This window comes from Xiphophorus maculatus, chromosome 4, assembly GCF_002775205.1.
Source record: "Xiphophorus maculatus strain JP 163 A chromosome 4, X_maculatus-5.0-male, whole genome shotgun sequence".
In the NCBI taxonomy this organism is placed as follows: Eukaryota; Metazoa; Chordata; class Actinopteri; order Cyprinodontiformes; family Poeciliidae; genus Xiphophorus; species Xiphophorus maculatus.
In genome coordinates, this window is record NC_036446.1 from 11902503 (window position 1) to 11929178 (window position 26676).

At 40.4% G+C, this 26676-nt stretch overlaps 1 protein-coding gene across 3 annotated transcripts; it reads right to left on the bottom strand.

Annotated features, from left to right (window-relative positions):
* Positions 1-430: 430 nt before the first annotated feature.
* ahctf1 (AT-hook containing transcription factor 1) lies at positions 431-25754 on the bottom strand. Of its 3 annotated transcripts, none has more exons than XM_023332057.1 (40): positions 25527-25754; positions 22851-22977; positions 21714-21867; positions 21330-21432; positions 20932-21112; positions 20372-20579; positions 19403-19519; positions 19188-19272; positions 18945-19095; positions 18636-18768; positions 17878-18059; positions 17654-17715; positions 17409-17537; positions 16298-16388; positions 16001-16090; positions 15515-15655; positions 15038-15142; positions 14713-14809; positions 14458-14581; positions 14291-14347; positions 14001-14147; positions 12603-12793; positions 12384-12528; positions 11546-11677; positions 11276-11423; positions 10499-10649; positions 10311-10418; positions 9941-10085; positions 8970-9185; positions 8223-8886; positions 7804-7971; positions 7606-7711; positions 6443-6564; positions 6061-6362; positions 4304-5965; positions 3965-4220; positions 2822-2989; positions 2655-2743; positions 1647-1714; positions 431-1531 (listed from the first exon to the last, which is right to left on the bottom strand). In XM_023332057.1, exons 2-40 carry the CDS (start codon positions 22969-22971, stop codon positions 1339-1341), a joined length of 7512 nt encoding a protein of 2503 aa, XP_023187825.1. In that variant the 5' UTR covers positions 22972-22977; positions 25527-25754; the 3' UTR covers positions 431-1338. The 3 variants fall into 3 exon arrangements, with proteins under 3 accessions (XP_023187825.1, XP_023187826.1, XP_023187824.1); XM_023332058.1 differs by having other exon boundaries at positions 3965-4190; positions 7804-7998; XM_023332056.1 differs by having other exon boundaries at positions 7804-7998.
* Between the last annotated feature and the right edge of the window lie 922 nt (positions 25755-26676).

The window sequence follows — 26676 nt, forward strand, 5'->3', positions numbered from 1 at the left end:
ATTTACACTAAATGCTTTTCTCTATTTCAGACCTCTGAAACCAAAGCAGATGTTTACTTTAGCTTTACTGCGTTTCTAAGAGTAGTAAATATAAAGACATTCTTTACAAACAAAACTATCAGCTCTGACGTCAGTGCCGCAAAAAGTGGGTACGTATAGGGCGCCGCACTAAAGGGGGCGCCAATATTTTTTAGCCTTTTCTGTATTTTAACATCCGTGTGTGCATGTGTAAACATGATCAATATTTATTTACTTACATTAATTTAATTTGGGAAAACGAGATAAAAATAAAAGATTTATATGTCCAAAAATGTGACCATGTGTTCAGCTGATCATGTTTAATTTTTTTCCTTCACTCATGCACTGGATCTGTTGGATATAATTATACATTCATTCAAAATAGTAAGGAGAAAATGAGAGACACCAGAGGTTTTTAAGTTTAACCATATTTATCAAATAGCAGTCAACAAAAATAAGACATTCTACATACATTCAGTCAGAAAATAGTCTGAATCAGATGCTTGTTGCCATAAATTGCATTTAACAAACCTATTATCTCCCAAGCTACTTTTACATATGCAAATTGTTGTGCATTTTTTTCTCCTTTACATCTCTCCCATATCTGCCGACAGCAGCAGTTTTACACACAAAATCCTCTTAGATTTTAAGACTTTGGCAAAGGCAATCTTATATGATCATCAAATGCATTCAAGACACTTCAAATTCAAAATAAACTTAATTCCTTAGGATTTAATTATTAACTTTATTTGGAACATAACAAATGACTATATACAAATCTAGCAGTAGCAATAGATCCCTGCTAGCCGGTTGCCTTTTTCCTCTTGAATAGAAAAACAGCAGGTCTTGAACTTTTAAAACGGCAACAAGAAAAGAAAGCCTTAAAATAATAGAATGGGAATAAAACCTCTTTATGAGATCTGTTCTGTTCATCATTAGGAACCTCTAAAAATCCACATTGATTGCTTTTCTTTGTGCCTTTCAGTGTCCAGAGCTCAAGCGTTAGAAGATAAAATGGTCACTTATCAAGTGAAATCAAGTTTGCATGAGAAGGAAATGTAAACTCCAAAAATAAAATCCTCCTTCACACTCAATTTACCGTTTTTGTCCCAAAAATAACCCTTCCCACGTCCACTGTTTCCATTTTCCTCTTTGTAGAGAAAGTTTTTCAGAAAAACTGCAGCACAATGAGGCATTTCAAGAAGCAGAACCATCATAAGTTCAGGCCGTTCCTTTTTATTTGACAGCTCTCGACTTGATTTGGTTCAAATCTCCATGCAGCCGCTTGAGGTTCACTGGTTATTACCACCTCCAGCCTCCTCAAAGTTTCCTCCTCCTGGTGACGGGCTTTGAGAAAACGATGTCTATGACGCGTTTGCGCCGAAGGTTTCTGGTGGTCGGAACCGGCGCTTCGTCTGTAATCCTCCTCAGCGCTCGCGGCTCAGCCGGGCTGGGCAGAGGTGAGATCAGATCCACCTCGGCGATGGGAACGGATTCCGAAACAGCTCTGGGTCTGAGGGTAAAGAGACACAAACAGTGAGCATATTTTTATTAGTTTCAGCGCTTAAAAAGTAGAACAGTCAAACATTTAAATCTACTAAAAATTTTATTTTAAGAGCAAGTCTTACTTTGCTGTTTTCCTGCTTGTAGATGTTTTCTCCACTTCAGCGCGATCATCTTCTGAGGAAACTTTATTCTAAAAGGAAAACAGGAGTTGACTCTTTATCCATCAAAGTAAAAAAAAATTGAAAAAGTATTTAGACCACTTTGACCCATCTTTTAAATCATAAACTTTAATATATTATATGTGACAGACCAAAACAAAGGAGCACTTCAGTGTGAGGTGGAAGGAAAATGATACATGTTTTCCTGGTGTTTAGTCCCCTTTTCTCCAAAACCCCTAAATAAAATCTAATCTCATCTGATTTAAATAGCGTCTTACATTAAAAGCAGCTGTTCTGAGAATCCCCTCGTTAGGGAAGATTCATAAACCAAACACTTTGAAAAACCTGTCTCCCCCTCACCTGTGGTGGCACTGCACCAAAAACAACAACAACAAAACCTTCTGAAGAAGAGGTGACTTTGTTCTTCGCAAAATGTTTTTATAAAAAAAGGAGTGGCGTCAAATTTTAGCAGCTGCAGAATGTCTCGTTTGTTTTTGGCCGAAGACTTGGAGGCACTTCTTCCGCTAGCGCTAGACTCACGTTTGTTTTGGTTGCATTTACCCAGAATGCCCTGATCTATAGTCTGTTTTCTGCTTTTGGAGCTTGACATTCACATATGTATTTGAACAGCAGTAGAGTTCACTTCAATTGGACTTAGGTTTGTAGCTGGACAAGAGTTTACTTTTTGGTCCGCATCAGAGTTCGATTGCGTATTCACGCCTCTTCAAAGGAACCAAATTTCCTAGACAAAACTAGAGTCAATTAAGCGGATCAAACAGCGTTGGTGTTAATGCACCCAAAGAGCACATATATTGATTTTTAATGGCAAAATTTTTGTTTTATAAATTGAAAACCATGTATTATTTTTCCCATTTTGTCATTATGGAATATGGCTACATTAATCTGAGATGTAAAGGGAGAAAATCTGTCCAGAATCCTAAATATGCTCAGCTGTTAAACTGAATCTTCTACCTGAACAGAAGCATCTTTGACTCTACTCCTGCTGCGGGTGACCGGTGCCTCAGACTCCTCGCTTGGCAAAGAAGACTCTGTTTTACGAGCTGAAACACAGAAACGGTGCACGGTTAAAACCTTCCTGGATGGGCGGAGGAACATAAACCAGCTGGGATTTGGCTCACCTCTTGTTTGTCGCTGTCGGGAGGGCGAGTAGATGAACGAGTTTTCTCCTGGACTGGACTGACCTGCTGCAGGTTCAGGTGCCGGGCCGTCTGGTACAGGAGGAGGAGATGTAACCTGATCCACTGATGATTTGGTATTTCTCCTCCTGGTTCTCTCAGTCTTTACACCTGATTTCACAAGTTAACACATTTAAATATGATTATATGTTGGTCTTATCATAGCTGCATCAAATGCTTGACCTTTCCCTTAATCTCCACAGTAACAACCTTGTAATTAAATTTGAGAAAGTTGAATTTTATTTCAACTTTCTAGGACATATTTTGGTTTTTAGTAGCAAAATAAATAAGTAGAAACCATATATCATTTTTCTTCCATTTTGTAAGTCAATACTGCTGCTGAACCACCATGTTTAAAATCTAATAAAAAAAACATAAGACCAAATTCTGCTCTTACGTTAGTGCTAGTTGTAGCAGTGATGACTGCTTTCTGCACCAATCCAAGCATTTTAACACAGAATCAAACAGGTTGGCATCAGAAGTGAGAAAAAGTCAACCAGTGATAAATATTTACACTTATCCATGATAGATGGAAAAAAGGTAGCTAGCTATTTAGCTAACAGGAGAATGCTGGTAGCTAGTTGGCGACAGCCTGAACAGAACATCGTGAAGATGTCCTTTTTTTATTTATTTGATTTTTTTACATAATGAAGATGCTTCTGTGCGGCTCAAACGGAAAAGTCTCATAAGGGGTAAAAAAAAAAAAAAAAGCTACATAAAATATATGAGATTAAGTTAAATTTAAGACCAATTTACTTTTTATAATGAATTTAAGACTTCTTAAGCATGCATGGTCATCCTGCTGTGTCTTACACCAAAAACTATTTATAAACCCAAGCATTTAAAGAGGTTCTAGATCATAGGTGTCAAACTCCAGTCCTGGAGGGCCACTGCCCTGCAACTTTTAGATGTGCCTCTGCTGAACCAGACCTGAATAGAATAATTAGGTCATTAAGGCTCTGGAGAACTGATCTACACAAGGAGGAGGTAATTAAGCCATTTCATTCCAGTGTTTTGTACCTGTGGTCCTTGAGGACTGGAGTTTGACACCTCCTGTTCTAGGGTTAAAAACTGCCTTGTTCGTACCTTCCCGTTTCTCCTCTTCATCCTTGAGTCTCTTGATGAGGGCGTCTGCAACAGGAGTTTCAGAGTCCACCTCTAATGGAGAGTCCAGTAGGGGCAGATCCTCCTCAGGATGGTCCCAGAGTCTGCTTCTTGTTGGGCGACGATTGTTGTTTGGACCAGACTCCAGGGGATCTTTGCTTTCTCTCACTTTTCCTGAACCACTTTCTTCTCTCCTCCTCCTGTTGCTCTGAGGAAGGGACACAGGAACCAGTTTTACCTATGGAGTTTAAATGTGAGATGAATGAAACCAACCGATGAGAATGGAAACATAGTAGGAGTGGATGATGGTTGAACCCTTACTTGAGGATACACAGTTATAGTGATCCGGCTGGACTGTCGAGTTGTCCTCCCAGGATGGGAAAGTTGCTGCTTTTTCTCTTCCTCTTTCTGTTCTCCTTCGTCTTCTTCAAACACGACTGGCAGCATCTGTGGTCTAATTTGTTTGCCGCTGCATTTTAGAGGAGAGACGGGCTCCTCCTGGACCGTCACAGGGGTCAGCTCTTCCTCGTTGGTATTACTCGTCTTTCTGCTGGACCTCCTGGGGGTGCTGGCCTGAGTCATCCTGAGTTTAGAAGGAGTTTGAGTCTTGTTGCTGTTTCTGCGATCTCTTATCGTTTCCACAGCCTTATCCTCTTGGCTGTCCTCTTTGATTTCTACGTCTGCGGCCGCAGATACTTCCTCGCTGCTGGTTCTTATTGCAGCAGCTCTCTGCGATCGTCTGCCTGGCGAAGCCCTCTTGGAGGTTGAAGCCATGGGAATCTCATAATCCATGTTTTCAGGCGCCTCTTTAGGAATTACCGGCTGACTTTTGCGAGTACTTCTACGAGGTGTAACGATTTGGAGCGGTTTGCCTCTCCTCGGAGTACGAGGAACATCGTTGCTAGTTTTTGTCAACTCTGTGTTTCCATCGTGCTCTTGCTCGCTCACTCCCTCTGGAGAGATAAAAGTCTCCTCTTTTCTTCCTCTTGTCATCCTACGGGATGGAGTAGAAGGCGCTTTCTTCCCCTGAGAGGCTGGCGTTTGTTTCGCAGTTTGACTTTCTGAGCAAACGATGTTCTCCAAAGGTTCTTCTGCAACATTTTTATGCCTCAGTTGTCTCCTGGGTTTTTCCTCCGTTTCCTCCTCATGTCCAACTTCGGTGTCTGATGATGTTGTGCGCTCAAGCTTCTTGTCTTCAACAGCAGGCTCAGTTTTTTCCATCTCTGTAGGAACAGACCCGTTCCCCTCAGGTAGCTGCACCTCCTCAGTAGGGATTGGTTTTCCCTCAACAGCTTCTATTCTTTCAGCAGAGTCGGCATCGTTCACAGCAGCTGGAGGTTCTTCTGGAACCGATACAGAAGGAGCTTCCTGATCTTCAGATAATCTAATTTCTTCTACCTTTGCAGCTTTTATCGCTGCAGAGTCTTCTGTCTCCTGTTTTTCTGCAGTAGATTCAGTCTGCAGATCAATTTGGGAATCTCCAAGCTCTTCTTCCTCAAGTCCACGATCATCATTTTGATCCAGGTTTTCCGTCGCCGTGCCCTCTCCTTCTGATGGAGCTTCTTCCCTGTTATCCATGTCCAAAGGAATGATGTCAGGTTTGTCAAATAGATCTTCCCTCTCCATCTGCAGCGGCTCAGGGAGCTCCGACGGGTGCAGATCATTCTCCACAGCCGCCTCTGCCTCCTTGACTCCATCTTCTTCCGTGTCCAGCATCAGCGTGAAGCCAGTGTGAATCTCTGGCTGCTGCTCTTCGGCCGCAGCGCCCGGCTGCAGCTCAGGAAGAGCGAGGTCGGCGGCGCCCACCAGGCCCTGCTGTCCCTCCATGAACTCGAAGGGAACCAGCAGAGTGGTGGAAGGTTTGAGCTCCATGTATGACGATGATGATGATGCTGGCTCTGTGTTGGCGTCCAGCTCCATCCCTACATCGTCTCCGTCGAGTCTCACCATCACAACCTCGCCTTCGATGTCGTCCTCTACGATCTGAAAACACATTCAGGATAAAGCCTGTTAATTTAGATTAAAATAATCTAAATATACGGTTGAATTTGACTTTAACGTGATCTGGAAGTCGTTACCTTCATCTCTGCACCAGGTGCGATCAGAGAGAACTCAGCGGCTCGCTGCTCTGACAGATCCTGCAGAAAGTGGGCGTTTTCCTGCTGCATGAGGACCGAGCCGGGCTGAAGCAGCGGCGGCCTCCCGTTACCCTGAACCTCATCGATGATCTCCACCTCACTACCAGAGTCTTCCACTTCATCTTCTGCTTCCTCCTCCTCTTCTTCTTCTCCCTCTTCAGCTTGATTAGATGACTCCTCTTCACCTTCATCCTCAGATGCAGGACTGGACAGTTCTTCGCTATCATTCAAGCTCACTACAGCTAGGAGAGCAACACATGAGTAAAATGATCAAGTTCACCAGAACAACTGTAAACGCGAGAGTGAATGTGATCGTCCTCACAGTGGGAGTCGGTGCCTGTTGGCTCTGAGGAAGTCACGGAAGCCGTGGATTTCTGTGGCGTGAACAATGACGGGTCTACAGCTGCTAGATTCTCCTCCTCCTCCTCAGCCCCCAACAACTCGCTGCATGGGAGGAAGGCAGCCATTTTAAAACGGGTCAGAAGCATCTTTAGTATGTCTAAATATCAAACTTTGCAGTGTTTTGGGAACATTTCTAAATTATAAAGATTTTTTCATGCAAATCAAAAGCACACTGCAAAAAAACAAAAATTTTAACAAATTATTTTTGGTCTATTTTCTAGTGCAAATATCTTGAAATAAGAAAACTAACTTACAAGTAACTTTTCAGCAAGATTTAATAACTTGATATTGATGAAAAAATACTAGTTCCCCTGACATTATTTCACTTATTACGAGACATTTTCTCCTTGTTATAAGTGAAACAATCTGCCAATGGAACTAGTTCTTTTTCATCAATATTAAGGAATTATTGACTTAAAACAAACTCCTAAAACTTCTTACGTGCAAGTAAGATTTGCCTTATTTCAAGTGTACTAAGATATTTGATTTTGAAACTAGACCAAAAATACTTGGTAAGATTTTGTTTTTGTAGTGCACCTAGAATCTCAGCTGACTGCAATGTGTTAATTTTCTAAAACCATAAATTTAAACTGAATAGAGGTGAATAAATTACTACATCATTGAAAAGTTAATTTAATTTAGTAAATAAATCTACAGATACAACCTTTATAGTCATTGCAAAGTTTCTCTGATTTATAAGTCTGTGGCTTACAGCTATTGAAAAGCAAGTATTCCGTTTGTTTTTTTTTTTACTGGAAAATTAGAATATTCTGCAGAAGATACAGAATTTAAAAAGGATTTTTATAGCTGCTGGCCTTGATGGTTGTCCAGCAGGAGGATGAGCTTCAAGCTGGATGTTCACATGAATTAACGTAACTTAAGAAGAGTTCATTAATTTATGTCAGAGTTTGAAGCGTCTCCACACACAGACGCATCCAGGACACTTTCCTGGTATGAAGCTACTCCTGAGCCACAGACAGGATAACAAGCATGTCATCTGGTTTTGTTTCACATTAAAGTGAGAATTTTTGAGATTCCTCACTTTTCATCAGTAACTGGAGTTGTTTTAAGAGAAGAACACACCTGTTGAGGCTAGTCTGGCTCAGTGATGCGTTGTGTATCGCTGAGCGGCTGAGCGGAGAAGGCAGGTCATCACCAAACAGGTGCTTCTGTACAAACTCTGTCAGATCTGAAGGGAAGAAACGATCAGTTCATTCCAGGTCATGAAGATGGTCAACCACCTGCCTTCAGTTTAAAGTGTTTCCATGTAAACATGCTCACCTGTGCTCTGCTCCAGGTCTAGTGCTGCTTCGGTTGTGGCGTTACCATCTTCGGGTGGTTCGGGTTGCTCTGTGTTCGACTCGGCTGCCTCCCACTGAACATTTAGTTCTTCACCTTTCACCTCAGTTCTGACCTGAGAGTCTGAGCTCTCGCTCACCAGGTTACCGACTGCAGCATGAAAAATGGACCAGAGAACTTGATGAAGAGCAGAAAAGGTTTAAGTTATTTTTATTTTTCTAAAATAAGATCAACTTAAAAATGGATTTGGTTCAGGCGAGAAATGCAAGTTATCAATTAATGAGTTAATCTAAGGTTGATTTATCTTATTTGACTAACGATTAATTGATAAGCTGCAATTTTATTTATTTTTGGAGAAACTAAATAAAACTGCTCTAATAAAAAAAAAAGCAATAACTTACCTTCGTGGTGAGAAGATGGCTCCTCTTCATCAGGACTTGCAACATCTTCGTCTTTGCTCATTGAGACCATATTCAGATCATCTTCTCCTTTAGATTCAGCTCCTTGCTCCTCATGCTCCCTCAGAGCTTGACCCCTCCCACTGACCTCCTCACAGAGGTCTCCTTCCCTCAGAGACTCCTCTGCTGTCACGTCAACGTTTGAGGGGAGGTTAAGGTTTTCCTCTGTGGTCAGATCAGGTGTTTGTTCTGGTTCGTCACTCACAGATCTGATGTTAAGAGTCACTACATCATCCTCCTCCTCTTCCTCCTCTCCAGGTATGTGTCCCTGGGCTCGCTGAGGGTCTTCTGAGAGCGGAGCATCGTAATACTCCAGAGTTGTGTCTGTTGACTGGACAGACATCAGGCTGGTGTCAAAGTTCACACTGATATTTATCTGACTTGCAGCTGATGGATTTCCTTCTTCCTGGGTGGAAGACGGCTCGCTCTCAGAGCGCCTAAGCTGCGGTGAGGGAACGCCGCCTTCTGGAGGACGAAACTTTACACGAGGATGTTGTCCTTCCTCATCTTCCTCCTCATGTTCCTCCTCAGGACGTCGCGAAGACCAGGTCTTGCGTGTTGCTTTGGAGCCTCTGCTTAGCTGGTTGATCTCACTGTCTGCTGCCATCTACAGAGAAAGACAAATACAACTTGCAGAAAATATACAGACCAAACAAGAGACGCCGACCCACAATATCATCGTGTTTTTACCCCGTTAGTCCACCGGATCCCCTTCTCCGTTTCAGGGGTCTCTCCTTCTTCTATGAAGGTGATGCGGCTCTCTTTGGGGCGTAGCGGGGGGGTGATGGAGCGGCCTGGAGAGGCAGACGGAGTAGCAGCAGGCGTAGGTCTCAGGTTGCTACGCAGGATGGACTGCGGTGTGAACGCCGAAAAGACCGGGCCAGAAGCAGCTAGGGCCCGAGCTCGCTGGCAGAGAGGAGAGCAAAAGGTTAAAACATTCACCAGTCAAGTTTATTTGTACAGCACCTTTCAGCAACAAGGGAGATCAAAGTGCTTGAAGTCATAAAAATACAAAGTCGTAAAAAACACAATTGGCAACTGAAGCATTAACATTTTGTCAAGTGCTGATTCTGTCATCAATCAGCTGATTGTTTGTGAAATGAAGTTAATGACAAATTTTCCTGGAGACGTCACACATACAATGAAGTGCTTTTTCACTTCCAAAATTAAACAGACAATTCCTCTAACTAGTGGATTCAGTGACTTAAAAAAACAAAAAACATACGATAAAAGAGAGCAGTTTTTCAAAACCAAACCTTATAGAGCATCCAAACTCACATTTATCTGTGCCTAGTGGGGCTAAAGCGATTAATCGGATTAATCATAACTGAATTGTTTCTTTGCATCTTTAAATTATTTCTACTACTTTTTGCATGTGTTTTTACATACAAAAAGGCTTAAATGAAAGGGCTGGAGAATGTGCCAATTTCTTAAATCCGATTAATCGTCGGAATAATCAATAACTCAATCATTAGCTGCTACCTTAACACCTAGACATGTTTCACACAACAGTATAAAATGTTTCTTTTTTTGTTGAGATATTTGGGACATTTAAAAAGGACCAATTCCAAAAAAAACAACCATCGTCTACAAATCATCATCATTCAGCCATTTTTTAGACGTAAAAAAACAGAAAATGTCATCCAAAGTGATGGACTCACCTTGACGACCTGCGGCGTCTGCAGCAGACTGAACTCAGGCGCTTTCCTGAAGCTCTTTGGAGAAACCCAGGAGGTTGGAGGTCCGGGGGGACTGAGGAGAGGCTGAGGAGTCTGACAGGACGGGTGGACCACCAGATCCATCAACCTGAGACACATTAAAGAAGATTAAAAACAAAATCTACTTTAATCAAGATGAGCTTCTGTGCATGCACACAATGTTTGTGTATTTAGTTATAAACCTGGTTAAAAACAAACAGGACTAATACAGTATGTTGTCACTTTTAATGGTGACATATTTCATGCATTTTAGAAGCAGTTTATAAAGAAAAATAATCCTTAAAGGGAAAGCTCCTGGTTCTCCTGAGCGTACCTTGACTTTCGTTTGGATGTCATGGTGATTGGCGTTCCTAGGAAGGGATCAGTAAAACCGAGCGATGATGACCTCAGACTGGAGCTCTGAGCATCCGCTGCTTTGGGTCTGGTGACAACGATGAATGAGTTACATTACTATTAAATATATTTAAATACCGCAGTAGACAATTGAAGCAATAAACTCACGTCTTGGCTGGTGAGGACTGGGGAGTCGCTTCTTTTCCGAGCCAAACCTCCTCAATCTTGGTGAGGACGCTGCTGATGAATCCAGCTCTGGACATCACCTTCTCGTTGGCAGAGCGCTTGGTGATGGTAGACAGCGGCTGTGGCCGAGAGACTACAGTGGAGCCAAAACATAAAATTAAAATAGGATTTTAACCCTCTTAGGCCGAACGTGTCGGCGACGACGAAGCCAAATTTGCAGAACCGTAATTCTGCCACACTTTGTGCTGTCTGAAAAATTCCCACGGTTTCTGAAAGGGGAGACGTTGCGCTTTCCAGCCAATATCGGGTTATTACAGTAATTTCACTCCCGGGGTTGCAGGGAGTAAAATTAATCTGAGGGGCGCTCTTTTAATAAACGGTAAATTGAGAAAATAACTTACTAGATATTGAAAGTTCCAGTTGTTATGGATAAATGATCAATATATATTTACTAAAGAATTTTGTAGAATTAAAATAAGCAAAAGTATCCAGGTAGAGATTTTAAATTTAGGACTAAAAGGGTTAAGTAAAACTATTTACACGAGATTATATACTGTCACAAGAAAATACCATAGTTGGCAAGAGGTGGTTTGTTTCTTAAATGCATTTCTGACTTAAAATATGAAAAATGTGTTTATTTCTATGAAAAATATACACAATTTATACTTAATCAAAATAAACAACAAAAAAAAACATACTAATGTCCGCAGTAGATATAAAAGGTTTCAAAACTCTGCTTCCACAAAGGAGAGCAGCTACCTTCTTTGTGAACGGTGGATGGATGTTGATAAGGTTTGGATCGCTCCATCGCCAGTTTTCTCTGCACTCTGGGCAGAACTTTGCCGTACTGGTCCAGTATAGAGTTCCTGGTGTTGGATCGCTCTTTGACCTTTGGGTCTCGCTCGTTCTGCAAAGAAAGTGAAAGCTATGTATCAATGTAAAGGTTTTATTTGATCTGATTATAGATGTTACTGCTCATAATAACATTAATATAATGTAAATCGTGTGAAACCATTCTTCTGCACATACCACCAGGTTCATTTTGAGGGTTTGGTTGAGCTGCAGAGCAGGAATGTAGTTGGCCTGCTGCAGGTAGTGAACCATCAGCAGCTCTCTGTTTTGAAGGCCGCCTGTGCCTTGAAGAAACTTTTCCAAACAGTCCTGCACCAACATAGAAGGTCAGAGATTAAAACTGAATATAACATGTAAAAAGTTCAGTTAAAGCTCAATCAATCAAATTGTATTTGTATAACACATTTCAGTAACAAGGCAGTTCAAAGTGCTTTACATCATAAAAATACAAAGTCATAGTACAAACAGTCAACAACATTACATTTTGCTGTCATTACACATCAGATTATTGATTAATGTTTCATTGATTATGTCTCAAAAGCAACTCTAAACAGCTGGGTTTTTAGTCTAGATTGAAAGGAACTCAGTGTCACACAAATCTCCAGTTTCAGACTAATTATGCATCAACTGTCCTTAAGCCTGATGCAATAAATAATTAATTTCATGACACATGATAATGAGCATTTTTATTCTGACGATTAATATTTTTGAAGGGCAATTTTGTTTACAGGGACTGCATTATCTAGTTTTTATGGTTTCTGTTGTGTTTCTCTGCCCTTCTGCCGTTTTATTCATTGTTTTTGGTTGCATTATTTTGGATTTTTAAAATCTCTTCAAGTTCCAGTGTGAAGGGACTGGAACTGGAAAATTAAAAGTGTTTTTGACTATGCCATTATCAAAATATTACTTGAAAATGTTCTCAAAATAACTATATTATAGTTTATCTGAATAATTACTGGGACAATTAATCTTCCGGCAAAATGTGCTGTCATGACAGGCCCAACCCTGCGTTTACCTGTTCACTGAGGCCCAGAGGCAGCTTGAGCAGCTCCTTCATGAGGCCCAGCTCCTGGCAGCTCTCATACAGGAAGCCCAGCAGCTCAGCAATGTTCAAGCGGTTCGAGTGCTGCCGAAGTAAACACCACGCCTCGATGAGACACCTGGAACCAGAGGACACTGGCTTGTTGACGCGGGTAAAATGAAACAACACCAGTCGACCAGAAACGTAACGGACCTGTTGTGTAGCAGCACGGAAAAAGAAAGTTTGGCCTGAGCGGTGGAGGTAATCGAAGGCTTCGTAACATGGAAGTAGCGCAGCGCCACAGACTGTTGGCCGTGACACATCAACGCCTGCAGAACCCGCTCATGCTGCCACTCGAAATGAAAATGAGAAGCAGCTGGGTGTAGAAGCAGATCAAAGGAACTCTGAGGAGGACAAAAAAGAAAATTAAACACTAGAAATACAAACACAGGGTCATCTACAAGCTATCATCAGAGGAAGATGGGAGAGGTTAAAGCAAAGTGGGATTTCCACATTTTGATCAATCAGAAATGTCAAGTTTAGCATAAACAGATGTTAAGACATACAGCTCTGGAGAAAAATGAAGAGCCCACTGCACTGAGCCCCTCTGAAAACCTCCTGGTTATTCCACCAAATATTGATTTCTGAACTCTTCCTGAGTTAAAACATTAGTATTGTTGTTTCTAAATGAATATGAATTTGCTTTCTTTGTATTATTTTAGGTCTGAAAGCTCTGCATCTTTTTGGTTATTTTTTCTGCAAATAAATATTCCAAATTTTTTGCTTGGAATTTCAGAGACATGTTGTCAGTAGTTCATGGAATAAAAGAACAATGTTCATTCTACTCAAAGATAAACATATAAAAAGTAAAATCAGAGAACTGATAATTGTGCAGTGGTCTCTTAATTTTTTCCAGTGCTGTATGTAAAGTTTCTCTTTTACTACTATACTACAAAAACAAATGAACTTTTCAATAATGTTCTTATTTATTACGATTAATCTTTATGCCTCATTGAGGACGACGTTAGAATAAGTCAGATTAATAAAAAGCTGCACCTGCATCTGTCACTTCATACTTTTTCTCATAAAGGAAGTCCATCTAAAGCTTGAAGACTTTAAAGATATTTGGTTTCCCTTCCTACATCTACATCTGTAACATGTAAAGTAAATTTTTCTTTTCTTTTTGTGCAGAAAGAATGAGCCCTGGGGCTGTGTGATTTTTGGGGGGAGGGATTGCACTATATGTTAATTTTTATTTTTTTTTTACCCCTCCAGGGGGTCTTTTTGTGGGCTCTAGTGTCCCTTATATGATAGTAGACTGACAGGAAACGGGGAAGAAGAGGGGGGAAGACATGCGGCAAATGTCGTCGGGTCCGGGAGTCGAACCCACGACGGCCGCGTCGAGGACTGAAGGCCTCCAAATACGGGTCGCGCTAACCACTACGCCACCATGGCACGCCCCTGTATGTTAATTTTGATCTATTTTGTTTTATTTTGTTTTTGTATGTCTATAGCAGAAAATTCTAATAAAAATATTTGGGGGGAAAAAATAAACAAAGGAAGTCCATCTGCAGCTAAATGATGAACCTCAGATGTTTTATCACATTTTACCTGATGGTCATTATGATCCAGCAGCCAGAGTCCTTGTACCAGTTTAACCAGTCCGATGGGGATGGAAAAAGCTGTGGGAAAAGATTCCACTGATGTTCCATCCTTATTGGGGAAAGAGTACATGACATCCAACAACAGGTAAATCACCTGAAGCATAGGTTAAGGATGCAATCGAGCTAATTAGTTCTTAAACAACATTACGGGGTTTTAGAAAAACGCAAACTCATGCTAAAGGAAGAACTGCTGAGGCAGCATAAAGCTGCAGCTAGCCGCCATTAGACTGAGGATACAATGGCGTGCTTGGTAGCTTCTTCGATGTTGTCCAGAAGGTAGATGTCAAGCAAGGCCTGTGGACCATAAACATAAATTACATGTCTTTACAGAATACGTTTCTGCATCAACTCATGAGATGAAATACATCAGAAACAGAAAAGTAGAAATCAGTCAAATCTCTTACATGCAAAGTAGGTGGGGGGTACTGTCCTGTCCCACCCTCGTCCCTCCGCCACAGATTGGTCAGACGTTCACCACACTGTCCAACCAAACCATCGATCATAAGGCAATCAGCACACCATTTATTCCTGGAAGAGAGGGCGCCTAGTTACTTCCTCAAAAACATTTACAGTAACATATTTTAATATGAAAGATTCTGATTAGAATATAGAAATTATTTGTCAGGTTAGTTTAGTGTGAGATGGAGTTGAGCACTCACTTGGCCAACCTGGTCAACTCCTCCCTGCGTATGGTGTAATAGTTACTGATGACTGAGTGAGTAAAGAAAGGCCTGGGAATCTGCAGAGCATCTTCATCTGGTGGTAGATCAGCAGGGGCAAATAGGAGTGAATTCAGGGCAAAAAGAACTATTTATTTGGGTTTGTTTCAGAAGTTCTCTTAACAGAACAACTAGTGTTCTCCAGTTTTCAAATACAGTTCATTTCCTTTGAAATAACTCATTTGTACACTAATTTAAACAAAAATATTTATACATGATATGATTTCTTTTTAGTAACTTTTCGAAAAGACAAGCATCTGGTTACCTAATCCCTCGGGGAGTAAGCCGGTGCGGCAGAACCAGAGTACCACTTGAGCGTATTTGGAAATTAAACTGGACACCATGTTCTTGTTCATCAGACCTGCCAAACCTGAAAACAAGACATCCAAAGCTGATAAATAAGCTCTTAAAGTATTATGGAAACATGATGTTGTTAAATATAATGGTAAAATAATATGATGGAAAGATCAATTATGATTAACCTGCTTCTTCCTCATGACTCTTTTTTTGGTACCATAATGTCATTAATATTCTCCCAGAACAACCTGATAAGTCCAGAATACCAGGAATAAATGGCTTTTTCAACTGTTACACAGTGAATTACAAGCAGCTGTAATAAACCGATTACTCACAACCTTACTAAAGTCTCAGAGGATTTTTAAAAAAAGGCCTCAGTGATGTTTTTACTGGCATCTCAGGCTAATGGAAACCTTTCAGACGGGTCTCTGTGTGTGTGAAGCACCTTGGTGTGTGAGTTCCTGAGCTTCGCTGAGCAGGCAGTGGAAGATGGCGCTGAGGTTGCTAAGCAGCCTCTGGGTGTGCTGCAGCAGCTGCAGCGTCTGCGGGTCGGTGAAGTTGGACGAGCTGTCGAACAACGGAGCGCCTGGAGACCAAACAGAAATATGGATGAACGGGAAATTCGGATTTTATGTTGTGCTGATATCAGTTAGGTTGTTCCTTTTTTATATGACAATGAAAAGTGCAGTTTGTGAGTTTTTTATTGTTACATGGTACTGCAGAAGTCTGAGTTATTGGCCTGCAACCTTCCAATAACAGGCTATGTAAATATTCCTGATCCAGTCTTTTGAAATAAAACAAAGTGCAGAACAGAAGGAAGATGTTTCTAGAGATTTTATCTAGCAAAAAATAAATTAAAAAAAATAATGAACTTTGAGTCAGCAATTAAAAGTTTTGTTTGAGCTAAATGTTTCTCTATATAAAAACATACAGATGCCATCCAGCTCCTCTTTGGTCTGGACTACTTTGTTCCAAGCCCAGTCCAGGATGTAGCGCAGGTTCAGGGCGGATCCTGGTTGTTCTGGTCAGGAAGAGAAATCAGAAGTTCACACCAGATTGACCACATCATGTCAGGAGAAACACACAACAGTAAGAATGAATCATTTATAATCAATCTTTGATTACAAGTTTAAAACTAGGATAACTATCTTCACCTGGTAACTTTAAGAAAACATGTATCAAGGAAATCTAGAAAGGCGAGAAAACAGGTTCCCATGCTGCTCCTTACCTTCAGCAGTCCACTGCTTAATACAACCAGTAATTAACCCCAACGAACTGGTTTCAACTGCTGTTGACAAGATGGCATCAAGCTGCTCCTCCTGCGAACCAACAGGAAGTTCAGAGGAGACATCAGCAATGCTTTCAGCAGAAATTATATTTAGTTTTTTCTGTTATTTTTCTAATGACTGATGCTGAGTATTCTGGCACTAAAACTGCAAATTGAAGCAGTTTAAAAATGTCTTAACCTCACTGTTTTGTTTTTAAGCATCTAAATCACATGTGTAAAACTTGAGGCCCAAGGGCCAAAACTGGCCCGCTGCAGCTTTTTATGTGGCCCTATAGACTCGAAATTACATCAATAAGTCCTTCCAGTTTTTCACAAATCTGCAAAATTCACACAAAATCAACAGATCTTCACATTTTTTCTGATATTACCAACAATTTTTTTCTCAAAATTGGCCAAAAACATTGAGTTTCAGAGACTGCTGCCTCAGCCTCACATGCTGTCAAGTTATAGTCTGTGACCGACAGATCGATTAATAAAAAAGCCACATTTAATATCATATATAAGCGCAAATATTATAAAAATTCCTTATAAATATTTCTAAATTAGCACCACAAAATCTGTGATTTTGATTGCAGAAACCACAAAAACAATCGCAAAATCCTGGATGGACTGATCAGTGTGAAAAGGCGTTCAATATTATCTCATATTAATGAATGCTGAAACTGCTATTTATTGATATTTTAACAATTTAATTGGTTTTTAATCAATACATTCTGGCACAACCAGCCCTTTAAGAATATAAAAAAAATTTAAAAATGAGTTTGACACTTCTGACCTAAATAATGTTGGCTCTTACAATGCAATGTTTTCAGTTTGTTCTTCTGAGACCACAGTCAATACTAGAAGTCAGTAAAACACAGTCGACTGACCAAAATACTGGGTTTCATTTAAATACATCACCATGATCTCCAACAGAAAACTATTTCCCATTTTTACTTATAAAACTTTATGAATTTTTAAAATATGTTGATATATCAACATAAAACGATCCAAGAATGTAAAGTTTGAGCATAAAATGTTTAACAATGCAGTTTCCTATCTTACAAGGTACCTGAGAGAGGTTGGTTGCCGGCGCATCTGCCGCGCGAGACGAGAGGAGGCCGGACATGAGGCAGTGGGAGTAGCTGATGGAGATGATGTCACTGGAACAAGGTGCAGCTTTCTTCAAAAAACTTAAAGTCTGGATTTAATGACAAACAGAAAAGTTCTTGTAAGTTTAACTCCAAATTTAAATAATCGATATAAATGGAAAAATCTACCATTGCTGAACTCAAAGGTTATTCACCACAAACTTGCCTCTTTTTGATGCCCAGAGCAGGTTAAGTGCACAAGTCCAGAGTTAAGTAAGCATGTAGCATCTGGAACAGAAGAAAAAAAAAACAGTCTTTTTTGAAATCTTACAATATTAGAAGAAAATTATACAATAAAAATAGTTTGCAGAGATGCAGTAAAAGTAGCTTCTTACAGATTTAAAATGAATATAAAGGTTAATTTTAAATCTGTAGTACATCTAAACCTACCAAAGTTGTATGTGGTTGGGTTGAAGTACTGCTCTGGAGGGGGGCAGGTGAAGGGCAGGCCCCGGCTCAGGCTGCGCTCGTGTACAACCACATCCAGGAAGGTTTGGGTCGACACCATCTGCACCACAGAGTCCAGGGACCAAACGGCCAGATAGGGGCAATTCTGGAGAGACTCCCCGGTTCTGTCAAAGGGACCAATCAGCTGTTGGATCAAAACTAATCTAAAGTCTTAAATCGTGAACATTATCAGGGGTGGATGATATCAATTTAGTTTTATCACGATATCTGGTGAAAAAGCTAACAATAAAAGTGACGACAAGAAGTAATTATTACTTCTTTTTAGGTAACTGTATGACTGCCCCAGCAATAATAGCCCCGCAAACACAAATACCGCTCTTGAGAAACATTTCCCTTTATAGAAAACCACCAGTCACATAAACAACTGTGATTTATATCATTAAACTGCGAATCGTAACTGCATTTAATTATATTATCAAATTTATTGACGCTTTTAGTGAACAAACTGTTGGAAAAAAAAAATAGAACAACTAAATCCCGACATGGGGGTTTTACATTTCGTAACAATAAATCAAAATCATCATGATAAGAAATTTATCACAATAAATAAGAAATATGATAAATGCCCTGAGTGAAAAATCGGGATTCTTTTGGACCTTAAAAAGCAAAGTGACCTGGATAAACATAAACTTCATTTAAATGACTAATTTGAATTGAATGATGGGAAGTCTCCACTGTACCTCAGAGAGTCAGGCATCTGTGCATGGTACCAGCGATTGATGTCAAAGACCCCTATATACATAGAGGGTCTTCCCTGACCATAAGCCTTGACTTGCCAGCAGAAGATGGACAAACTGGTGTCGGGGGATGCAACTGGAAAAAGCAAGAACGGAAAAACCATGAGAGATAAAGGAGGTAGTGAATTAAACGTGTCACACGGACACAAAACCGAGGGCTGTAATCCAAACTGCACAACTTGTTCCCAGATAAATACACCAACACAATAAAAAAGTCAGGGTTAAGTGCTACGAACGAGGAGGACTGCTAACCTTCATTCATACTGTCGTCCCTGTCAGGATGGGCTCTGAACTTCTCGATGGTCTGGCAGCTCAGCAGTCGTGTGCTTGTGGCCTGAGCCCTGAGAGGAAACGATGTGCTGCTTAAATCCTGACTGTATCGCTCCTCGCAATATTCCAGACCCTGTGAGAGAACAACACGCTGCGTTTCTCAGCACTGAAATGTCTACTTTTTAGGGTGGATATTAGTAAATACTGAGGGAATAAACTCCAAACCTCATAGAGGATCTTCCCAGAAGCCAGACATTTTCTTTCGCTGAAGGCCAGCTGGAGCAGGTGGAGGCTGACCAGATCTTCCTCGCTGTGTGGGAGGAAAAGAAAAACAGTCGAAAAGAGAACCGAGGCAGGACTGAGTGGGGAGTAGTCATGCTCGCTTCGTCTGAAACTAGAAATGTTAACAGCACAGAATCCTGATTAAATGTGATCCTTACAGATCCTGAGAAGACTGGACAGCCCAGAGGTAGCAGCAGTTCCTGGGGTCATTCTCTGGCTCCTGGAAGGTGAAGGCATGAACAGGCACTCTGCCCCCCTCCAGCTGTGAGTGGTACCTAAAATAATACATTATTACAGCTTTGTTTACAAGTAGGAACTGGACAGCACATGGAAAACCAGCAAATCATCACAATGTTTTACACAAATCTTTCATATTCCGGTTCATTTGCTGCAGATAAATTATAGGTTTTAGGATCTTCTTGTTACACTGCACAGAAAATGCGTTTTCTAACATTATGTAACGTATAAATGTACAGTGAACGAGTGAATGAAGCTTTCTTAAGGAGGTCCTGCTAGACAAGAAGACCCAAACTAGATGGAGGTTTATGGGTTGATAAACCTGGTGCACATGAGTCTGCAGCTGTTTGAAAGAAGAAATAAAATAATTTGCATGAAGCACAGAAAAATGAATTCAATCCATTGTAAAATATTCTAGTTGATCAATAAAGATGATTAAAATGGGTGCTAGATTGAGCGAGTTTGATAAAGCTGGGAACATTGCAGCTAACTGTGGGGAAAAAGTAAAGAGGCAACAGAGACGAGACTTGATGAGTGGGTTTAGCTGCTCTCCTTATTCACTTCCTGACACATAAACAGAGGGTGGAGCTGCTTTAGTGAGAGTTACTCCAGCACAGCAAAGTTATGCAACATAATCCAAAGACTACAATATCACACACCCTCTTTTTATAGGCATAAGTGCATTAATACTGAGTTATTTTGTTTGTTTCAAAGCAGGAAATTTCATTTTCTGTCCCCACATACTTTATAATCATCATCAGGAAGCTGAAATGTAATAACGCGTGGGATAAAACATTTTGGGGGGAACACCCTTTTAAAAAGCAACATAATTTTTGGGGGGAAGGAACGGCTTTTCCTGAAAATTTATCAACAAAAGCATAAACACTCACTCCTTCTTCAACGTCTTCATGTTCCACAGCTGCAGGAGTCCATCAGAAAATCCCACTGCCAGCTGGTTGGTTCTGGAGACGTACTGCAGGGCCGTGACACCAACGCCGCTGGGCGGGTTCAGCTGCAGGCAGAGATGTCTGCCCTGGCGGGAGCTGACCTCTCTGAGCCTTGGGATGTCTGCAGGAGATTTGGTCACCACCTGCAGGTCTGCAAACAGACAATTACATTCACACAGAAAGAAAATAGTAAAGTTGGTGTAGAATGTTTTTGAATCCACTGTATTTTTCTCTGTAGAGGAATAACTAAACTTAGCTTCAGCTTTAATCATCTCCAGAGATTGGATTAATTTATTTTCTGCAGGCCTAAAGTATTGAACAAGTTTCCTTCTAAGATCAAAATCTTGACTTAACTGATTTGTTTAATTTGTCTGTGTTATGGAGCTAAAACTGTAGATATTTTAGGAACCCAGTTGATCACAATTTCAAATCATTTACCAGCTCCACTGAAAGCAAAACCAAGAAGAAAAAAACTAACAAACATTGTCTCAGCCTCTTCTCACCTGATGCCTCCAGTTCACTCTGGCTGCAGGACAGATCATCAAGACAGAGGTCCACAAGCAGAACATGACCCAGATCCGTTACCACGGCAGCAATGCCAAAGAACCAGCGTAAACTCTGGTGGAGTTGCTGCGTGGAAGTGCTGGCTCCACCATAACTCACTAGAGGTTCAATAGCTGTAATCTGGATGGAAGGGGAAAAAAACATCACGGTTAGATACTTTATGCTGAATGTTTCATTTTGTAAATCAAGTTTTTTACAAAGATAGACTCAACAACAGCAATGCTACAACTAACTTCTAAGAACCAGAACTCCACAGTTTTCACTGCTTACCCCAAGTTGTCTGCTAAAATCCTTTGCAGCATTTTATGTCAGATTTAAGAGTCAGCAGCAAACTCACCCTGCCTGGTATAACCACAGCTTTCACCACCCTGGACAGACCCAAGTCATACAGACACAGCACGCTGCCTTCGGTTTCCTCCAAGCCAACCAGCAGTCCAGACCTGGAAATGTAACGAGAAAAGCATTTATTATCTGCACATAAAAACGTGTAGACAGTCATGCTATAAAGTTGCAAACATTTAAAATAAAATAAAAAAGTAAGCATTAGGCCAATTATCTGGCCAATCGCCGATAATCAATCTTTAAAATGGATCCACATCGCCCTCTTGTATACATAGCTGCTGAACGATGCCCATTTAAATATTACAACAACAACTGATACCAGTCTATTGATCACCAATCGCAGACATAAAAACTGGAGAGGCTGAACCTGAGTCCTGACCGTTTGAGCCAGCTGAAATCCCTGGCAGCCAGAACAATGGGTGGGTGTTCTCCTCCGCCGCCGCTGAAGCAGTACGCCGACAGCCGCTCGCCTGTCACAGCATGGACAACCTCCAGGTTGGATCCACTGGCCAGCCAGGCCAACCCGCTGCGGCCTAAAGAAATACAGCCTCAGTTATAATAAAAGACAAAAGTAACTGCAGCAAATCAATATTAAAGTCAATGTAATCTAGGAATCCTACATTAATGTGAAAAATAATGAGGATTTATGAACGTGTTCCATGAATGTAACTTCAGAATCACTTCAGCATAATTATCTGTATCGTTTTAACAACAGACTGATATGAATTGAGACCAGATTTCTTTAAGGTGCTGAATTTTTGTTTAAGTGTCCTATAAGGTAAGGTAATCTTATTTATGTAGCACATTTTCAGCAACAAGGCAATACAAAGTGCTTTACAGGAATTAATAGAAAATACAAACAAAATAACAAACCAAAGGAAAGAGCAAAAGAAGAAAAAGAATCTAATGTCGATCTAAAGTATGTAAACTGGATGATCCTGTTCAGGGTTGGTAGATAAGTATAAGTAAGAATCCACTGGTCTAATTCCTTTTCTGAGTTGAAGAATAGTAATCTAAAAAGTAATTGCTAAGATAGTTTTTTCTGGATTCTAAGTTTGTTCTAATTTATAAGAGTAACTAAATCAAAGCATTTGGACTTGATGCATTTTCTCAATGTGGTTCTAAAACAGGGTTTCCCTCAGTGTATTATAAGCCTGGCAGGCCACCAGGCTCTACTTGTGCCCCAAAAGGCTAAGCATTGTTGATTTATTAGTTGTTTTTTTTAAATGATTGCCTTTTTTAAGACTTTATAGTTGGTGTTTAGGTAACCAACTATAAGACTGGAAGATAGGTAATATTCCAGTCTTCCAAAAATGCATAACTATCAAATGATATTTTAAAATTTCCTGTCAACTTGAGCACCAGGTTTCGCAAGTTTTCTTTGGGAAACCCTGTGAAATATTATATCACTAGCTTAATTTCACATAAAAAGGTTTACAAAATGTTCTACTTTTTAACAACACTCATCGGCAGAGAAACGAATATTATAAATTACTAGTAATAAATAAATGCTTACCGACAGTGAACCTGCCATGAAGCACACAGTCCAGGCTGATCTCATCCTCACCCAGAGCGTCTACAGTCACTCCAGAGAAGGGCAGCAAGCTGCTGGTGACTTGGGCAGTCAGGTCATGCATTGTTCACTGTGTCAACAAAAACAGAGGAAACCCATCATAATTCTGGCATATTTAACATAGATTGCCTAAACACACAACCCAGACACACATTTAGAAATCATTCTATAAACCAAGAGGACTCAAATGTCAACTTGGCAGGTTTTTAGCTCAAATGAGAGCTTTGTTTCAAAGCACAGCTGCTGACAAATGGGCCTGAAACTGAGCTTGGGTCCAAATCAACAACACTGCTGCACATCTGTTAGCTCATGTACAACCTGACAGCTAGCTCTGGTAAGCTGCAAGAGGAAAGAACAGCTAGGATATAATGAGGGAATTGCAGGATTAGGCTCTAGTCTTATTAACGCTTTTAGGTAAACTCCTTACAGTAATACTCTGAAGTATTTGGCATTTCTGTAATCTTTTTTTTTATTTAAAAAAATAAACCACAGCTTTTTCTTAAAGGTTTCCTCACTGCTGGCAAACAAAAATGTAACACTTGAGATCTGGCCTTTCAAGGACGGTCCAGCTGTGGTATGGCAACATTTTTGCTAAAATACAGTGAAGTTTTTTTTTTTTTTTAGGTCTGTTGAAGTGTTTTCAAAACCCCCCAGAAGAAGCAAATGAGTTATGCGTTTGTGTGACAGGCTGCTAGGGATACAATGTCTGAAAGAAGCAGATAAACTCTTTGCAAACCAGTCTGTTATGTGCACAGATCAAACCTATCCCTTTGTAATAATGCTTTAAAAATATCAGTGCAAGTAGCTTAAAACAAAAACTTCAACAAATGAGAATAAAATCACACAAATGCAGAAGATTTTTAAAGAAAACAAATTAACAGACGTACAGAAAGAGTGAAGAATCATTGTTTGAGAACAGACAAACATTTCTGGCTTTCTTTGCAGTTTAACCTGATAAAACACAAAAATGTGCTGCAGGTTCTTTGATAACAATAGTTTGAATTAAACAGAAGATAGAAAATGCATAAAGTGCATACTGTTGGTTCTTAGCTTGTGATGGATTATATACTGCTCAAAAAAATAAAGGGAACACTTTAAGTGTTAAACACCTGTTTAAGTGTTCCCTTTATTTTTTTGAGCAGTGTATATTAATGGGGGGGATCAGTATGTAATCTGCCAATTACAGATCAGAGGAAAAAATAGCTGATTCCGACCTTTAGTCCTCTAATGGAGCAGCCCTGAACAACAAAGACTCGTGTATCTTTGCTTTTAGGCTGTTGTTCCCCTTATTGGCTTACGTCCATTTTCTTAAGTTATTATAATTTCAATGCCAGGTATGCAGATTTTTTCCATAGTCGCATTGAACCGATGCACCAGCCTAAATGAGGCGTACAAAGTGGTGCTGACACCCGAACACTGCTTGTGTTGCATTTTGACGCAACACTGCCCTCTGTGACCGCTGGGGAAAACACAACACGGCCGATTCAAGTGAACTCCCGCGCAACCATCCAGCTGGCACCGAGAAGACACGCGAGACGGCACATGTGGACAAACAACTAGGACATCCAACAACAATGTTTAAATTTGAACGGGGACAACACATTACAGATGGACCAAAAGCAAAGAGTTTTAAAAAAGGCAAGAGTAGATTGGCACAAAAAGTGCAAGTACACCCATTATAATTCAGGATGTTGGTGTGGCGTTTTTTTTAATCGCATTTAATATAAAATACGCACTTTAAGTCAGATATATGAACCAATATTTAAGTGGTAAATAACGAGGCAGTAGTAAAATGTTATCACCAAAGCAACGATTAGCCTCACAGACTAGACTTACCGACGTTGGGCTAACTTCACCAACAGCAGCTAAACTAGCAAGTGACTCTTTTAGGCAAGTAAACATAAATCTGCATTATTTCCTTAAACCTAAGATACTATAAGGTGTGAGATAAGTCAATATTTTGAAGAACTATATAGGGATTGAAGAGTGTCGGTTTTCCTTCAGTTGCATTAGCAAGCCGTTAGCATGCAAGGTCACACAAGATTAGTTCATTTAGCTTCACCGACATAACTCAGCTCTGTCTAACAGTATGTGGGAGTTTGGTAGTCCTATTGTTTTGGGATAACCAATAATATTGATGCTACAAAAAACGAACAACAACACTGACAAGGTGTAGTGATTCCCTCCTCGATAGAAAGTCGGGATAGTTGAAAATACTAGCTTGGGCTACGTTGCTACTTTTGCTAACGCTGCTAAATTGGAAGCCGAAAGTACACCTCATAGTTGCTGCGGGGTTTGTAGTTTAGTCAGGAATATCTTAGGAGACGTAACGTCTGACTGTGGATTCCTTGCCATTAGCAGCAACTCAACACGTTAAGCTAAACCCATTTGCTCTGGTGCTCATGCCAGGACAGTTCAAATGTAACGTCAGGCTAAGCACTGATAGCTTGTAGCTCCTGGCAACACCGTGAGCTACAAGTAAGTCTCAGTAAGGCGCAAAAAGCTCTCAATGCAACTCGTTTCTTTGGGTTTAGTCAGCATAAGGTAGGTGCATGGTTGTGTTTCGTCTGAACTAGCTAAGCTAGAAAACGTGATGCACTGCTATCATCGTTACACTACCTGTCCAAGGATGATGAAGGCTTCGGAGCCACTATTGCTTTGTTTTCCCTCAAGAATCTCTCCTTCCTCTGTCATAATCCGTTTGTTCTCGAAATTCACCAATTCCAAGAGCCCTAAGTGCGTTTAAAAAATTACAGGAACGAAAAGGCTCTGTGGACTTCAGGCTTCCACAACACGAAGCGCCATTTCCACAGTCGGAAAGTACGCCGTGCAGCTCTTGTTTGTCGTCCTCGTTTCTGGGAGACGAGGCGCGGCAAACCCAGACGTTCGCCCCCTTCTGTTTGGGCGGAAGATTTTCTTCGTCAGGTTTTACGGCGGTTGCCAATCAACTTATAGTAGCAATACCGCCACCTAGTGGTCCGAAGCATGGCTCAGACTGAACTTCAACTCTTAAAACTCTGTGTACATAAAAAAAATACGCCCATAATATGAGCTGTACCCTACAATAGAACTCCGTTTTCCTTTAAAAATATATTTATACCTTAGCTGTGCAACCTTAGTTCCTTCAACCTCACCCTCAAAATCTCTCCATGCAAACTGTAGATCTAAAAACCACATGTTCAACTATTTCCTCTTCCTGGCAACTTTCACACATCCCTGTCTCATACTTCCTTGTCATATATAGTGTGCTATTGTATGTAGTGTCCTAATTCCTAATTCTTGTTCTAACAGGTTTTTCTCTCCTATACCCTCCCTGCATCCTAACGCTTTCACTGTACTTTGAATGTGATGCAAATACCTCACTTCTTCCCAATATCCCTTGGGAGAAAGATACTCTTAGGTGATAATTATCTGGTCTAAAAACATAGTGGCCACAAACATAAAAGCAAATGCAAAACAATTTCTGACTATCAAAGTTGTTATACCAAGATGAGTTGCTATCATACTCCTTGTACTTAATAACAATACATTTTATTTCAAAGCTCCTTTCATAACACTCAAGGTCACTTAAAAAGAGAGCAAAAACAACAAGAAAATCATATGTAACAGGAAATCAAAGGCATTTCCTGTTGATAAATACCCTGTAGGCCAAGTCTGATCTATTCATGTGGACGTTTGAGTCTGTCTTATGATTAGTTTCACATGATAGGAGAGCAAATACTTCAGTTCAAACCAAACAGCATGATCACAAAAACAACTTTCTACAATA

Excerpts from the sequence above, each read along its gene's own strand:
- ahctf1 (XM_023332056.1), bottom strand. The coding sequence starts at position 22,971 with ATGCATGACCTGACTGCCCAAGTCACCAGCAGCTTGCTGCCCTTCTCT. Across the intron at positions 17,538-17,653 it reads GCTCTGGGCATCAAAAAGAG|ACTTTAAGTTTTTTGAAGAA; the intron begins GCAAGTTTGTGG and ends CATTAAATCCAG. Across the intron at positions 10,086-10,310 it reads ACATCCAAACGAAAGTCAAG|GTTGATGGATCTGGTGGTCC; the intron begins GTACGCTCAGGA and ends AATGTGTCTCAG.